Below are 16,473 nucleotides of genomic sequence, written 5' to 3'. Positions count from 1 at the left end.
TACCTTAGCTGCAGAGAGAATCATAGAAATTTCCCAACAGTTTTTAATCCATGACTGTTTCCTGTAGTCAGAAGTTCCTTTACTGTTCAACACACTAGAAAAGAACAGCATTTTTATGTAGTTAAGTAAAGGAAAACTGTAATTTGATTTTTTTTTTTTGAAAAGGGATTATTGTCTAAGACCATGGAATTTGATTAAAATGCTAGACCTCCTGTGGCTTTAATTTTCTATCAAAACCCCAACAATGCTCACCTTTCAGGGTTATTTGGAGTCTAATATAACATGTAAATGCTCAAGTGGGGGTATTAGCACACATGATGTGCAAAACCAATTTCTGGGAACTCTTAGCAAAGCAAGTTAACGCTGGGGTTAAAAGTTTGGGTTTTGGAATTGGATATGATTTCTAGCTGTACTGCTAATCTTAGCTCTTTAATTGTGTATTTTACTTAATTTTTATTCCTTCATTTCTCCATCTTTAAAATATGGATAATAATAGTACCTATCTTAGAAGGTTGTTGAGGGTAAATAAAGTGCTCAAGTATATAAATCTTGGCTTTTGTTGAAGAGCTGTTTTGCATGTGACTTAAGCTTATCAGCCAAATTAATTAAGTGCCTGGGACACTAACTACTTTTTTCCTATATACAATATAAATATACCTTTTAAGACTTTCACTACTAAACTTAATGCTTTCACCTATATACTAGTAATCATTTATGGAAATATTTGCTATGATTAGGCATAATCTGTATTCTGGGTCCTTAATATGAAGTCAGAAATCACAAAAAAGAATGGAGGAGGGGAAGTATGATGGATAAGTTTTTCTCTATTTCCTGAATTTAGTTTAACTCTTTTTCCTGTTTTCTCCACAGTAATTTCCCAGATTCTTTCTACTGCACATTGTACGTTCCTGAAAAAAAAAGAAAAAGTAATTAGTAGTATTTTACCAATTCTTGCTCTTTTATTGAATTCTGTTTTGATTTTGAGGGGGGAACGGCTCTGTGTTTCAAATTTGCATGTAGGTGTGTGTTTGAAGGGTATGTGTGAGGGAGGGTGGATGTACTTTCATAGCAAACCTTGCTTGACTAGTTCTCTGAATCAGAAGCCACATAGAGCCAGTGTTCCCGGGTGTTCTTTCACACATTTAGAGAGGGTGTTTGTGCCTTGTCATTGTGAAGTTTCCAAGCCTAATGCTTTGTAGAAGTATCCTGACTTACCTCCTTTTAATTGCTTTATTGCTCCCCAAGTCCCAGAAATAATACTCATTTTGCTCAGATAATTTTGAGTGCACTAGGGTGTAGACATTTATGCTTCCTAGATTCTGCAGCAAAAGGAGCTTGAAAATTAAATAACGGTTTTATTTCTTTATGGTTCTTTTCAGAGGTTTGGTACTTAGGAAGAGGAAGGACATAAAATGTGTGGTATCTTCTTCCTTAAGACTTTACTTGTTTTAAGTCTTCACCTGGGAGCGTGATGACTTGCCTTTCATTATGGATGTTGCAACTAAGTGTATGCTGAGTTCTGCTCCTAGTCTGTGCTGCACCCATCCAACCCTCATTTTCTCTAACCTCCTCCAGGTTACTGTCTTAGCTGGATGGCTTTGGGGACATGTTGAGTTAAAGATTATATGGGGAACTGTGTGTTTGTATGTGTGTGTGTGTTTGCCTGTTTTTACGTACTTGGCATCTGAAGTGTCTTGAATGCAATGTAAAATGAGGTTAAATAGTACACCGTCAATGTTTAAAATCTATACAGGAAAATCACACATACCAATTTATGATCACTAGGCATATCAACTTAGTGACACAGTGATAGAGGAACAATTTTATGGAAGCCAAATATAGTAGCTGCCAGCTAGGAAGAGATTTAGAAAGTGTAAAAATGGACAACCCCTTTCATGTATTACCTCCAAAAACATGCCATCTTGATGGAGCACCTCCTTACCAGGGCATATAGAAACCTGGGCAGTTTTATTCCTTTGTTTTTGAGGGTTAAAACAAATGTATTATTACTCAAAAGAAGTATGGAGCTGGTCAGTTCAATTCGTGGTCTCTTGAGCAGTTCAACAGCGTCCTTCCTCAAGGCTCGGGCTCTTTCAGTTTCTGTCCCACCGTCCCCGCTATGGGCTTTGTCCTCCTGCTTGTTTTCTCATTGCTGCAACATGGCTGCTGCTGCTCCACAGAGCCAGTGGTCACCCCTTGGCGAGGTCTTCCATAGCCATCTAGGGCTCCTCCCAATTGCTCCTTTCTCAGACATGAGGAGGAACTTCATCTGGGAGGGTAGCATGGGAAAAAACACGAAGCTGGTTTTTGAAGAAGTTTTAATAATATATTGGATATTTGTGCAAATTAAGTGACTGTATTTTTTACTATGAAAATTTATATGCTAAGTGACGGATGGATATATGTTACAAAGCCAGTGCAATCTTGAAATAATGTGGAAGTTCAGGGCATGATTTACTTCACCAGATCCCTAAAAAGTATATGAATACCTGACAGTGTTTTAACTGGGGGGGGGGGGGGGGGGGGGAATGTGTGCACACATACTTTGGAAGTTTCTTCTAAGTCAATTCCTGTCCACCTCATTTAATGATTTATTTTGATGTCCTAGTTCCCCATACCCATGGCCTTAGGACATTGTGGATACTTAGTGAATGAATACTGCTGACTGACTGATTGTGGTATTCAAGATTGACCTTCTCAGAATTAACACATTGGAAGAAACAAGCAAATAATACACCCTGGAGTCAAGGTCTTAGTTGCACTAAAACTACTTTCCTACTCTTTATATGTGAGGCTGTTCGGAACCCTCTTCTCTAAGCTTAGCACATACAGAAGCGGAGGCTAGGCTGGCCAACTACTGCAGGTCATGCTGTTCTCTGCAGCTATGTCTAGTCCACCAAACCCAAGGCATTTTGGACCCAGGCCTGCCTGTCTGTTGTTACCATGTGAAGTAACTCATTTTCTCATTTTAGGTCTAACCAGAGTTTACTCCCAGTGTGCTAAGCTGGGACCTTCTCTCTAATCCTCTTGGCCATCGAGAGAACGGGCTGCTCCCTAGTCTTTGTCCAGGGTTTTAGTTGAATTCTAAGCTGTTTAAAGACATTTTTCTGGCTAAAGACATTATCTCATCTGACCTTACCATTCTGGGCAGCTACAGTTGCATTTTTAAAATTTATTCACAATTTTTTCCTCCTCTTTAGTCATTGGTCCCCAACTTGAGCATTACAAGAACATTCTTTCCATCATATTTTTGACACACTGCGACATATATTCTGCCTACCATAAAAATTTATGTTAACATAAATATGTTTTGCTTTACAATGAGGAGAGGTTCCATTTATTGCACAAAAACATCTAGTGTATTAACATTCAGTGGCTTACTAAGATTTGGGTGTAATTTTACTATTTGTTTTAGAAGGTAGTCGTCAGCAACCCTACTACGGTTTGTAATTTGCATGCAAAACTCAGGCAAGCCAGGCATAACAAGATTTTATATATAAAGTTGACTCTTTCAAAGGTGGTTTCCATTTTTAAAGGGAAATTGAAAAAATTGGACTATAATGAATTTGTAATTGTATTCACTAATTCCTCAGTACTTTTGAGTTATTGAAACCATCCTTTAGTAATTACCAGTTTTCCTTAGTAAACACTTATGGTTTTATTTTCAACCCACTTTTTGTAATCTGATAAGAGTGGAAAGCGGTTAGAAGCCAAATCTATGAAGGAATGCAGAAAATGATAAAAAATGAGATGGTGAAAAAAGCAATATGCTGTCATCGGTTTTGTTTTTGTTTTTTACACTCCCCAAATTACCTATGATGAGCTCAAGAGGTTTCATTCTTGAATAGGAAAACATTACTTATTCACAGTGCTTTGGCATACTGTAAAAGTCAAATTATTAACCCTGAAATTTGTTCAGATAGCATTTAGTAGGAAAACATTTTGAAGATAATTCATTGTTTTCAAGATATGACAGGTGGCTATATCTACAGAGGGCAATCAAAAAGAGTAGCAATGGGGCATTGATTGCTTTTTTAGAGAGAAAGATATTCCATTCCATTTTTAAATGTTAACAAATGTGAGAGGAAAAAACTCTCACTTGGAAGAATGTTTTCCAGTTTGCTTCATTGGCAGGTGTCTGACGTTGCATGAGGTCTAGGTGCAGAAGGCGTATGACAGTCTTTGGGAATGACTCACTTCAAGGACCTCAGCTTCCTGCCATGAAAACTTCTCTTTTCTAAGCACACTGGTATCAGTGGGAATGTTCCAATGGTCTGTGCTACTTCTCGTGAAGACCAAAGTATTTCCCCCTGAGTCTGAAATACCTACAGAAGAGGATACCTGTCTGCTAACAAAACAAATTTCAGAACGTTTCCAACAAATGCTCTGCACATTTCCTATTGTTTGTGGGGCTTAACCCTCTCGTTTATTGCTGGAAATAAACTTAACCTGCTTTTGGTCTGCATGCTACAGATTTGATTTGCAATTATTCTAAAGTTTTAAAAAATATCCACATCATAGGATACTTGACTTTGAGACCGTCACGTTTTCCCCTTTCCCGTTTTCTCTCTCTTTGACCCGGCAGCAGCAAGCCTTTGTCTGAGGTGTTCATCTGGAACAACTTTTCCACACTTGTTTTCATGTTCTGTTAGATTACAGGGCAGCAGGCCTACCTTTGAAGCTCCTTTCTCTTTTGTTTCTTTGCCGTGCACTCCAGTAATTAACTTTGTCCTTCTTTTATTTGTTCCAGTCAATCGCAGGCCACTCTGCTGAGCATCTTCTCCCAGGAGTACCAGGTTAGAAGTTTTCTCCTTTGTGAGGGTTGACAGGTGCCTAATTGAATGATGAATGTCCCTTTATTTCTTTGTAATTGAACTGCCAGCTCTCTGATTGGGTTGGAGGATGTTCTCCTTTCCACATCAAGCACCGCCTGCGTCTCAGTGGAGGCCTGCCAAGCCTACCCATCCATCTGTCTAATAACATCTAGCCTTTGCTTATTTGGTGGACCTGTAATAAATTATGCTAAACCATTATTATTCTGACAATAATAATTTCCCTGTGTTGCGTGGTTCCATGTGCTAAATGTTTGCTGACTTGCACTGTCAGTGCCGCTTTCCATTGCTGACAGAGATGATGATAAATGACCATTGCTGGAGTGGCAGAAGGCAAGAGAGGCAGAAAATGGAGTCATTTATCATGAGATGACAGGTGTCAGTCAAGTGGCAAGTCTCGATGGAATTACTTTTTGTAGTTTTCAAATAAGTTGTTTTTAAACAATGTTCGTCCTGGTTAAAAATGGCAATTGGATTGTAAAACTAGAGTGCAGAGGACTTAGATGGGATTGAATTGAGGGAAAATTAATACAAAGGTTTTCAAGGGAACAAGTTTTTCTCTACCCTCTGCCACCCTACGCAAACTTATTTAGATTCAATTACTCTGACCCTGTTGGCTTTTACATACATACTGTACCTTGTGGTGCAGTCTGAAGACATCCCAGCCCAGCAATGGAGATTAAAATGCATGGGTTCATGGAGTAGAAGGAAAAATGACCTACCACCACCACCACAATCCCCAAGCTGTTATTCAGTTTGCCCTATGTGTTAGACGTTGGGATGAAGAAATATGTCATTTTTGTACTTGAACTTAATATGTGACACAACATAAAAATCTTCTCTGTTTTGTTTCAGAAACATATTAAGAGAACCCATGCCAAACATCATACTTCGGAAGCAATTGAAAGTTATTACCAGAGGTATGACCTGCCTGCCCCACTAGAGGGTATCGTAGTACCTATCAATTGTAATAATAATTATGAATAAATTAGATTACTCAATTAATTTTCTATATAACATTTGAAAGTGTTTTAAGTCTGTTATTTAAGTCTTCAAATATATTTTTGAAGGATTTCTCAAATGCTCTGTTTTATAGATTTAAAGAATATGGTGAGACTGTCTTAATTAAGTGTGTATATACATACTATGTAGGAAATTGTTACAATATTTTGAAATCTCAATTGACTACTGGAAACTTATTGTAAGTGCATGGCTTGTATAGGTCTCTATGTTCATATATACATATATCTACATGTATGTATGAAAGTTCTCAAACTAATTTTCATTCATTTCTTTAGATCTGCAAGTTGAAAATATATTAAACAATAAGATTGAATTTTGGTGCAGTTGTATTTTGCATCATCAGTTTTGGATTAGTGATTCCAAGAAGAAAAAAAAGACATATACTAAGTAAGGACATATAGAGATATACAAAAATGTACTACTGTGACATTTTAAAAGGGGTTTTATATTTTAAAATGAAAATATTGAGCATTAAATCAACATCATAGTGTCTATGGGATATTTAGTTTTGGCTTAATTTACTATAAATAGTTTTCACATTCCATTCTAAAAAAACAGAATATTTTAAATAGCTCTTTTTAAAAATTTTATTGGCTTTGTAATATGACAATAATTTATTATGGTAATGGTTTCATTAGAACGTGTTGGTTTCTTTAATATTTTAAAGGCATATTGGAAAGGGAAACTGTTTGAAATATGCTCTTAAATTATTACACTTAAGATCGACAGGTCAACCTTCCTGTGGTACTAATTTTAGATGAATGATTTTTATGCCTGAAAATTTTATGAATGAAATTACTATATAGAGAAAATACTGGTGTCATGCTTTTTAAGAATCAAGAAGTGTTTTTAGAGAGAAAAGTTATTGAAGTTAGAATTTTTAAAAAGTATACACTATGCTGTATATGATAAAATATTCATTCAGTTTTCAGTAGTAGTGTCTGTTAAAGAAAGATATGGGAGCACACACACACTCATACATACAACTTTTGTGTCTAGGAGAATTCCTCTGTAAACAGATCTTTGCAAAATTTGAATTGATTTACTCAAAAGTCATAATCTCCTTAGTGAAAATAACATTTAAATTAAAGTCACAACCTAAGTCATACACATAAAATTAAGAATGGCTCAAAACCTGTGAAGCCAGGAACTGCTTTGGTATTCAGACCCTCCAAAGAAAGACTGAAAAGTTATTTACGTGTGAAAAATACATCCTTATTTGTAAAAATTGTAGTCTTAGGCCATCATTAAAAAGTATGTTCAGATTCTAAAGCCTTTGTTAACTGAAGTGAAGGAACATGGAGTGTTTCCTAGGAATTTGGGGATCCACTATGAGGCGGTGAGTCTGCCCTCTGCTAATCCGCCTTCTCATTGTAAAAAGGCTGTTTCAATAGATGATTTCCAAGATCTCTAAGAGCTGCCTTCTAAAATATTAGTTTCATTAAGAAGTATACTTAATTATTAAACTATGAACATACTTTATTGGATTATCTGTGAAGTTGAGGCCAGAAATAAAAATATTTCCTTTTTGAATGGTTACTCAAAGAACAGTTGAGTGGGTAATAATGAGAATACAGAAATGTGTTTGTATTTCTTCACATTTATTGAAATGTGAGAATCTCAGTGATTTCGAGGAGACACAAAATCTGAAACAAAAACAAGAAATCAGGCTGCAATAGACAGACCAATAGGAAAGCAGTCTAACTAGCTTCTCCCTTTCCCATGCTGCTCCCTGACTGTCTGCCCTGCACTGTGCTTGGAGGCAGGCCGTGTTGTGACCTCTCAGATGGATTGACCTTACAGGCCTTGGTTCTAAACGTGCAGGCCTAATGGCCCTGTGTTCTCTAAGGTAAACTGGCCTTGAAAGATTTTTGTTTTCCAACTGATTAGGAGAAAGGCAAATTGTACTCTATCAAAACACAGTTTAGCGGTTTGATGATGTTAACCATTTCTTTAGATTTTTTGCTTTTATAAAAGCAATACTCACTTATTGTGAAAATTAAGCACATTTTTGATGATTTAAAAAAGGAATGAATGATAGGCCATAATTGTGGCACCCAGAGATAATAGCCATGGTGGTATTTTTTATTCCAGTCTTTTTTACTTAGATGAGGTCATACTATATATGTGATTGTGAATCCTGAATTTTACACCTGGAAAATGTATATGACATAATATTACTTTGTAGAAAGCTTTTTGTAAGCGTATTATTGATTGCATTACTTCATCATATGAAAGTATCATAATTTATTGAATTATTCCTCTGTTGAACATACATGTTTCCAATGCTCTGATATTATAAATAATACTGTGATAAACATTTCATGCATAGATCTTTGTATTTTGGATTAGTTTCTTAATATTTCTATATCTGTAATTACTGGTGCAAACAACAAGCATTTAAAGGTTTTATTACATGTTGCCAAATTATTGTCTAGAAAGGTTGCAGTGGTTTCCTGGTAGCAATTTTCGAGAATTCCTGAGTCTGCACATTCTTGCTAGCATTGAGAGGATCACAATTCAGAATTCGAAGTCTGTATTTAAAACTTCATAATCTACAATGCGATTCCATCATGGTTAACTGAAACTTCACAGTATCCCAGTGTCAGTAGAAAATGTTTTCTCAGACTTTTGAATTATTGATGAAATTTCTTCTGTTCTTCAGGTTGTGTATGTATAGTCACAGCTTGAGTGTTTATTTTGAAAAACAATTCTATTCTTTCCCACTGTACTAATGGCATTTTATTTCCAAGCGAGAAACATGCTTGACAAAATGTGTGCGCGCACACAGACACACTCACAAATTGGTCAGAAATGCAAGTCCCCATCAATAGGGAAGTTGAGAAATATTCTCTTTCATTGCATCCTTACTCCCAACACACTGTCTGTGTGCCAGCTTTATTAGCTGTATTTATTCATTAGTTAATAGGTTTTTTACGTTTCACCATTATAGCTATGAAAATTTTAAAGACCAAATAACTTTGCCTTATATTTAAAATTTTATATAGTGTATTTTAATCTTAGATGCTAAGATATCTTTCATACTCAAAAACATAAAATGGACCTTTCCTGAAGCTCTTTTCAGGATGGTGTCACCCACAAGATATTTACTTGTTAGTCCTCCTGTGGCAAAGCTAAAGGGTGACAGACATCTTCTGTGCAATGTCGTTTTTATTTGCAAGTAGGCATTAGGAAGATAGCCCAGGTCACCTGGATGTAGTGTTCAGGATCACATCCTTATATCCCAAGTGTAATTCAGACCTTTGCTAAAGATCTGTTGGATGAAGGTTCAACATTCATTTGTGCAGCCCTACCCTAAGGTGCTTGCAGTCTAGTTGGAGAGAGAAAGAAGCCATGTGAAAAGCCTGTGGTGTAAGTTTGCATGGAATGCTTTGAGGATGAAGAGAAGAGTAGCATTAGGAATATCTGACTAGGTCCTCACTGAATATTTTCTGTATTTAGCATGCCGCTTTGATTGCACATCTAAAATATGCATAAACATGATCTGTCACTTTATGTGGGAGACAATTAAAGTTCTCAGAAAGGACAAATAAAACTTCAAATTAATTTTAACATCTTTTCCCTAGCACTTTCTGAAGTGTTACAGGATATAGTTGGGAAATAGATTGGGGAATAAATACATTCAGAAGCAGTGTTACCCTTTTAAGCATATGAAGGCACCTCGGTAGACCCTGGCTGATCAGGATTCCATTGCAAAACTTCACAGCCTGCCAGCTAAAAGAGCCCAGATAACGTTCATCAGTACCCTGGGCTTTGGTTTCTCCACGTGACCAACTGGGAAGCTTTATTAAGCTCATAATTAGAAATTCCCACTGTATTAAATATGAACATACATTGAATATCATATAGACTGTATCAATAGAGTTATGATTGTTAGACCATCTCGTGTTACTTTAAACTTAATAGAAATGTTCCATTGGTCATTCCCAGGATAATGATTGATGCAGTGTTTACATGAAACCATGTAATTTGGACTCAAAGCAACAATTCTCTAACAGAGGCAGTGGTCTGGGGTCCAGCTCCTCTCTTGTTATTTCCAGTCTCCTCTCACAAGCTCTGCTCTGGTCACACTAGAGCCTTGCCTGGTCTTTGAACAACCCCAGCACATTCCCCACATTTGCACATACTGTTCTCTTGCTGGGCACAGGCTTCCTCCCATGGCTCGCCACCTTCCTTCTTGCAGGTCTCTGCTCAGTGTCACTGCCTTCGAGATGGGCTTTCTGGCCCACCCATCTAAGTATGTTTATCATTTTGTTGTAGTGTATGTCATTATATTACGTACTTATGTCTCTGTATTTTCATTGTCTCTCCACTGGAATGTAATCCATGTGATGCCAGGAGCCATGGGAGTTTTGTGCCCTGCTGTTGCTTCATAACCTAGAATAGGCCCAACACAGGCGTAGTTAGCTCTCAATCTTTGTGGGATAAGTGAACGTTGAGTAGGAAGTTACAAAGATATCCTGGTATCAGTACAGGCTTAACGACTCTGACCCAGAATCTGAACCCTTAATGAATGTGCACTTTTGGTGGTTATGGCACACGTTGAGCTGGTCTTCTTGGCTGAACTGATTGGCCACAGCCTGTCGGTACAGTGGGAATGTCGTAAGCTGATGGGAGGTTCCTAGCTGACCTGTTTCCCCGAGACCATTCTTTGAACCATACATGCCTCCCTGCCCTTGATTCTGAAAGTACTTATTTCCCAGTTGTATTCCTAAACTGTTTATTCAAGAAAGGCTTCAATATATTTAAAAATGGACTTGTTAGAATTGCTTTGAAGTTGTAATGATCCTGACACTCTCCCAACCTTGAAAAATATGCTTTTCCCCCCACTTGGTTTATAGAAAAATTATACATATTTATAAGCATTCTTGTGAAATAATGTAACTTAATATCTGCTTCTAGCATTTTTTGTAAAACCTCATCTGTTGACTTTGATTTTTACTATCAAACAAGTATTCACTTAAACAGTACACTATACAGAAAATTTCCATATTTAATTGTATTTTCTTGCCCAATGTGGTTGTAAAAATCATTTAATTTAGAAAAGAACATATATATATATAATCATTTATTAAAGAGAAAAATCTGTACGTATAATATAATCACCTATTATAAGCCAAGAACTGTGCTAGACTTAATAAATTGAATGACATACAATTCCTCTGCTTCATGAGCTTTCAGCCTTCTAGTGGAGGATGAGTTTGATGTAGACAAGTAACTGGCAGATACAATATGCTGTGCTAAATGATGGAGAGGTGTGCAAGGTGCTCCTCGATTGCACATGAGGGACACTTGACTTCTGGGTTGTGGTGGATTGAAGTGGGTGACATATAAGAAGAATCAGGAGTTCTCCTTGTGAAAGTTGGGGAGGGGAAGAGAAATGAGGCTGACCAAATAGAATAGGTGGGAACAAGACTTTGAAGAACCTTACAAGAACTTAAGTGGTTATAATTTAATTTTGAGATTGAATGCGGGGCCTTTGAAGTGCTTTAAGAAGGAAAATGGTACATCCAAATTTTTATTTTTTAAAAAAATCACATGTGGGGGATAGACTTAGGGTTTTGTGTGTGTGTGTGTGTGTGTGTGTGTGTGTGTTGTTTTTTGTTTGTTTGTTTTTGTTTTTAATGGGTTTAGAGGTGAGGAGAGCTGGAGGCTATGACAGAAATGCAGGGCCAGTAAGCTGATGGCTTGTATTGCCTGGTAAAGGAGTACTGACCCACTGATGGCAAGTCTGGTCCAGTTTTTTCTAATAAGGTGTCAACCAGTCCTGTGAAACAAAAATAAATAAAAAGGTGATCTGGGTTCATGGATGCTTTTTTTGTTTAGTTAATCCTCACTTGAGGATATTTTTTCCATTGATTTTTAGAAAGTGGAAGGGAGGGAGGGAAGGAGCTGGGAGAGAGAGAGAGAAAGAGAGGGAGAGGTGAAAGAGATGCATGGATCAATTGCCTTCCTCATGTACCCCAACCAGGTCTGGGGATCAAACCTGCAACCCAGGTACCTGCCTTTTACCAGGAATCAAACCCTACACCCTTCAGTGTGAGGGCCAGTGCTCTAACCACTGACCACACTGGCCATGGCCATAAATGCTTTTTTCAAATCATAAGTGCACTTATTTCCTTTCCGTGAGATGGTTGTAGTGAGAAGCTATAAGAAGTTCATAATAAAGCCAGGATGATAGGGATCATGGTGTTGTTGTCCCCACCCCACCCCCAAATCACCTCTAGGTTCACTTTACATGTTGGGAAGTGAGAACAGGGGAGGCTGATATGCCCAGACCTCCTGCCCCCAACTTTGGTTAATTGCCAGTGGTTTGGAGGTCAGTTGTTTTGTTATCCTTTTCCCTTCAATGCCTTCCTGTGACAGTAGCATACTTTAACTAGAGTTGAGCGTGGCATTTGCCCAGGAGAAACATGTACACACAGGGGATGCTGACAAGTCTATGCTGGCCTTTTCTTGTCACTGCATCACCACTTGGCTTTGTCTTGTCTAGGTACCTGGATGGAGTGGGGAAAAATGGAGCTGCCCCAGTGCTCCTGGAGCTGGCCAATGAGGTAATGTTATTGTTATTATTTTATTTTAACCTGCATGAAACCTAAGGGGCCTCTCTAGAGTAGCTTTGCTTAAAATTATAATTAACCTTTGAAAAAATAGATTTTGAGGTGCATTTGACATTTAAATTTCTCCCTAGTCTGTTTGTACTTTTAATAATTGGACAAAGAACCCCATAGATTAATAGATCAGTTAACGCAATTAGTCTGCTTCTTTTGAGACAAACGTGTAAACAACTTCTTGGTTTCTTATTTTGTGGGAAATTTCAGCCAAACAGTTCAGGACATGCTCTTCTTTGGATGTGTTGTCCTAATTTAGTGTGAGAAATACCTGTGTCAAGTAAAGAGATGTATGCCAAGAAAATCTGTGCTATTATAAAAATGAAGAGAGAAATTGTATACTTAAAGATGTAACATTTACTTGATTCATTTTTTTGTTAGCAAACTTTTATTATAATAAAATATATGTGCCTTGTAGAAAAGTCTCTTTTTATGAAGAAGCATACTGTTCTTATTAACACCAAGTATAAAGTGATTTATTCTGCTTATTTGTTCACTCTGATCTGCTTCTGTTTGGGGAAACCAATAATAGTCTTACATTTGAAAAAGGAAACCCTAAAGATTTCCTATGAATGAGGAAGCTATAAGAAGTTCATAATAGTTGCAGAGAGCATACTGAAAAAAAATATTTAATTCCTAAACTTTAAAATATTTATCCACTATAATAAGAGCAATATAGCATTTAGTGTGACTTGGAACTGCTTATGCAAATCTCATAGGGATGGAATGAAATGTACACTGTTTTCGTGTTGCATTATAATGGAAAACATAGAAGCAAGGCAGAGAATGTGTGTTTGCATTAAAGATGACTCGGTACTGTGAGCATTAAGTGTTGCAGTAGCAGCAAGTTCTACATGTTACATTAGCAAGGAAGGATGGCTTCTCTCACAGCTTCTGTCTGCTGTACAACCCTATAGTCAGCAAAGGAGCAATTACCTCTCAGTTACTAGAAGCTTTTAATAGTCGAGGCAATGTCTACACCATCGGATAGGATAGTTAACATATAGAATGCATTTTCTCTTCTCCTCCTAGCAAAACATGTATTTTATTAATTTTTTTCTATTTCTAGAGCAAGGTGGTTTTTAAGTATCTCCAGACTTGTTTGTTGTGAGTCAGTTCTATTAGCAGTTGGAGGTATTTTGCAGGTAGGATTTAGTGATTGTCCTTTATGAAAAAGAGTGAGCTAACAGCATTCTGGGTACAGCATCTAGAAAGAATGTGATGCAAATGTGGTACACATTTTTATAGATGATATTGACAGCATACGTTTTATATAGGAGCAGTTTATGTTCATTTGAATTTTTAATGGATATTTTTGATGAGCTTAGCTTATTTAACTGATCTCAACTTCCATCTTCTAGTAATATGAAAAATTTTAATCCACTGACACATTTTTTCCTGTGTCAAAAAACCCATTATTTACTGCAAACATACAGCAATATTTAACCAAAGAAAAGAAATGGTTATTTTCCTTTTTCTTGGCTGCAGCTTAGTACAGAGATCATTGTATTCTGAGAGATTCTTATGCATTAGGGAAATTTGGGAATGACTGGTACCAGATTATGGTTTCTAAACAACCAAAGCTGCCATTTTTATATGATAGTTAATACTTAAATGACATATGCTTGCATCTGGTGACAACTGATGTGCTGGGAATGCTTTATGAGTCAATATATATTTAATCAGTGGAAACTGTAAAAACTGATGAGAAATATATAACATTGGCACATTACAGTGTGCAGTGGCTCTCTGAAACAGGAACTCTGCATTATTGTTGATTTGGGGGTAGGGACTGTATGTGACCGTCACTGATTTTATAAATGTCTTGATACCAATTTTCCTATTTCATGGCTAAAAATGAACATTTTAGGGAATCTCACTTTGTTAATAATAATAAGATTAGTCATTCTGCTCTCTCCACACAAATATTTTCAAGTGAGATTTGAAGCACTATGAATTTTACTTACATGCTAAATTCTGACATGAAGCATGATGGCCCTATTTCAGAGAAAGATGGACACATGATTAATATGAAAATTAGGGAGATGCAAGTACCTGAACTAATAAGGTAGTCCTTATTCAGGCTGGACTACCTTCAGTAATTTCACCATTTTTCATGTGTCAGCTCTGATGTGGGTTACTAGGAATAAGCAGCTTCGTGGAAAGCATTTCTTTCTACTTGGGGAATTTAAGGGCATCCAAGTACATACATATTTGAAAAAACTGTTCATACAAATGAAGCCAGCCTTTTTGTCTAGTTACTAAATCAAGAAAAAATTTTGGTATGGCTACGGGACTTGAAAAGCTGTCAAGAAAAATTCATGGTGATAATATTTGAGGAATATTTGCTATCTTACACCTCAGATAAAAAGACTTTTTTTAGGGAATGATTATTGCTCTTGAAAAACACACACCAGTTTTCTGGTGAAATTAAATTGATAGTTAATAAAAGATCTGAGAACGAAAAAAAAAAATGCATTTCCAAAAGAGTAGATACATCTTTAGTTAATTAAAATGACTTTTGGATTGTGTGTTCCCTGTTTTCTGTTTGATCCTTTATTTAATAATAATTAAAAAAGTCACCTCCCTGGGTTCTGTATTAACTAAATTGATTAAGTAACATTTCTCATAAGATTAAAGATGGCAATCTTATAGTGCAGGTACTATTATTGTTTTTATTATTAATATTTCTACAATACGGCTATTTTTTTCATTAAACAAGATATTTTATACATAAAGAACTTATTCCACAATTCCAGTTAGGTCTTTGAAGATAAATAAACTCAAATCAGTAAAATCTATATTTTTAATGGCTAATTTAATTCAGTTTCTGAAAAATAGTCACTAACAAAGGGATTTTTACCTGAAATTGCATTCAAAACCATGTAAATAGAGATAGTTGGAAAGGAAGAAGAATGGCTAGAATAAAAAATAATACTGGCCTATCAAAAAATTGAGGAGAGGTGAGAGAAGCTCATTTCACTGTTTTAGATGAATACTATTTCCAACTTGTTCCATCTTTTTTGCTGCAATATTACATTTAACAAATTTGACCCATATATTATTTTTCAACAGACAGATCATACTTGTTATAATTTTATTATGATGGAAGCCACCAGGAGTGGGAAAGATTTTAATGAATGATGCTTGCTGTGGTTGATTAAAATTGACTTAATCTTCAGTGTTGACAAAACATTGGAATATCAACTGCTTGAAGAACTTGACAGTTTTAATTTTCTGTTTCTGTTTTGTGAAGGTGGACTACGCACCCTCATTAATGGCCCGGATTATACTGGAGAGGTTTCTACAAGAACACAAGGAAACTCCACGTGAGTTACCTTTTTCCTTTTTCCTAATGGTACTCTTTTACTCCCTTCGCCCAATTCAAAAATAATTTACACAGCATTTCAAGTTACTTAATGAGAGCCAGATTCCAAAACAGCTATCATGAACAGTTAATGACAATTAAATGCAATAGAAGGGACCACCCACAACTTACTCTTCAAATAATGTTTTATTCTTTGTCTAAATTCTACATCCATCTAGCCATTCAGCAAAATAAAACAATGTGTATCAAACTCAAGAATTGATTCATCTTTCATATATAGAACAAGATACATCATTTAAAAAATCTCTGTCAGGAACTGACTCTAAAAGAAACGTTCATCCTTTTTTATTTTAATTCAGCAGGATTGGAGAAATACTACTTCCACATGTGAAAGTGAATTTCACTGGCCTTCATACATGAAAATAAAAAATAAAAAGAGGAAAGAATAGAGCTACAGGAGGAGGTTCAAGCCTAAATTAATTTGCCACTGAAAAAATACATTTTGTTATTTTCTCTGTGTCAACTGCATGATTAAAACCGGCTGTTAAGTGAGCTCTGGGGATGTGCTCGTAAAAGATTTATGAGTAATATTCAATGTGATATTCAAAGTGAGTCATGAATATCAGGATAATTGCTCTCAGTGCTGGCTCTTTTACTA

The 16,473-nt window shown here is 36.3% G+C and overlaps 1 protein-coding gene across 1 annotated transcript in view; it reads left to right on the top strand.

Annotated features, from left to right (window-relative positions):
• Nucleotides 1-16,473, top strand: part of CDIN1 (CDAN1 interacting nuclease 1) — a gene marked incomplete at its 5' end in the record, with an annotated part of 219,308 nt that overhangs the window by 49,890 nt on the left and 152,945 nt on the right. Inside the window, 4 exons of the mRNA XM_081114040.1 lie at nucleotides 4,751-4,796; nucleotides 5,688-5,752; nucleotides 12,370-12,430; nucleotides 15,744-15,816. Coding sequence (XP_080970166.1) covers nucleotides 4,751-4,796; nucleotides 5,688-5,752; nucleotides 12,370-12,430; nucleotides 15,744-15,816 — 245 coding nt within the window. The remainder of the gene's footprint in view (nucleotides 1-4,750; nucleotides 4,797-5,687; nucleotides 5,753-12,369; nucleotides 12,431-15,743; nucleotides 15,817-16,473) is intronic.

This window comes from Myotis nattereri, assembly GCF_964212035.1.
Source record: "Myotis nattereri genome assembly, chromosome: 1".
Taxonomy (NCBI): domain Eukaryota; kingdom Metazoa; phylum Chordata; class Mammalia; order Chiroptera; family Vespertilionidae; genus Myotis; species Myotis nattereri.
The sequence above is the reverse complement of the archived record's forward strand: the minus strand, read 5'-3'. Positions and strand labels throughout refer to the sequence as shown.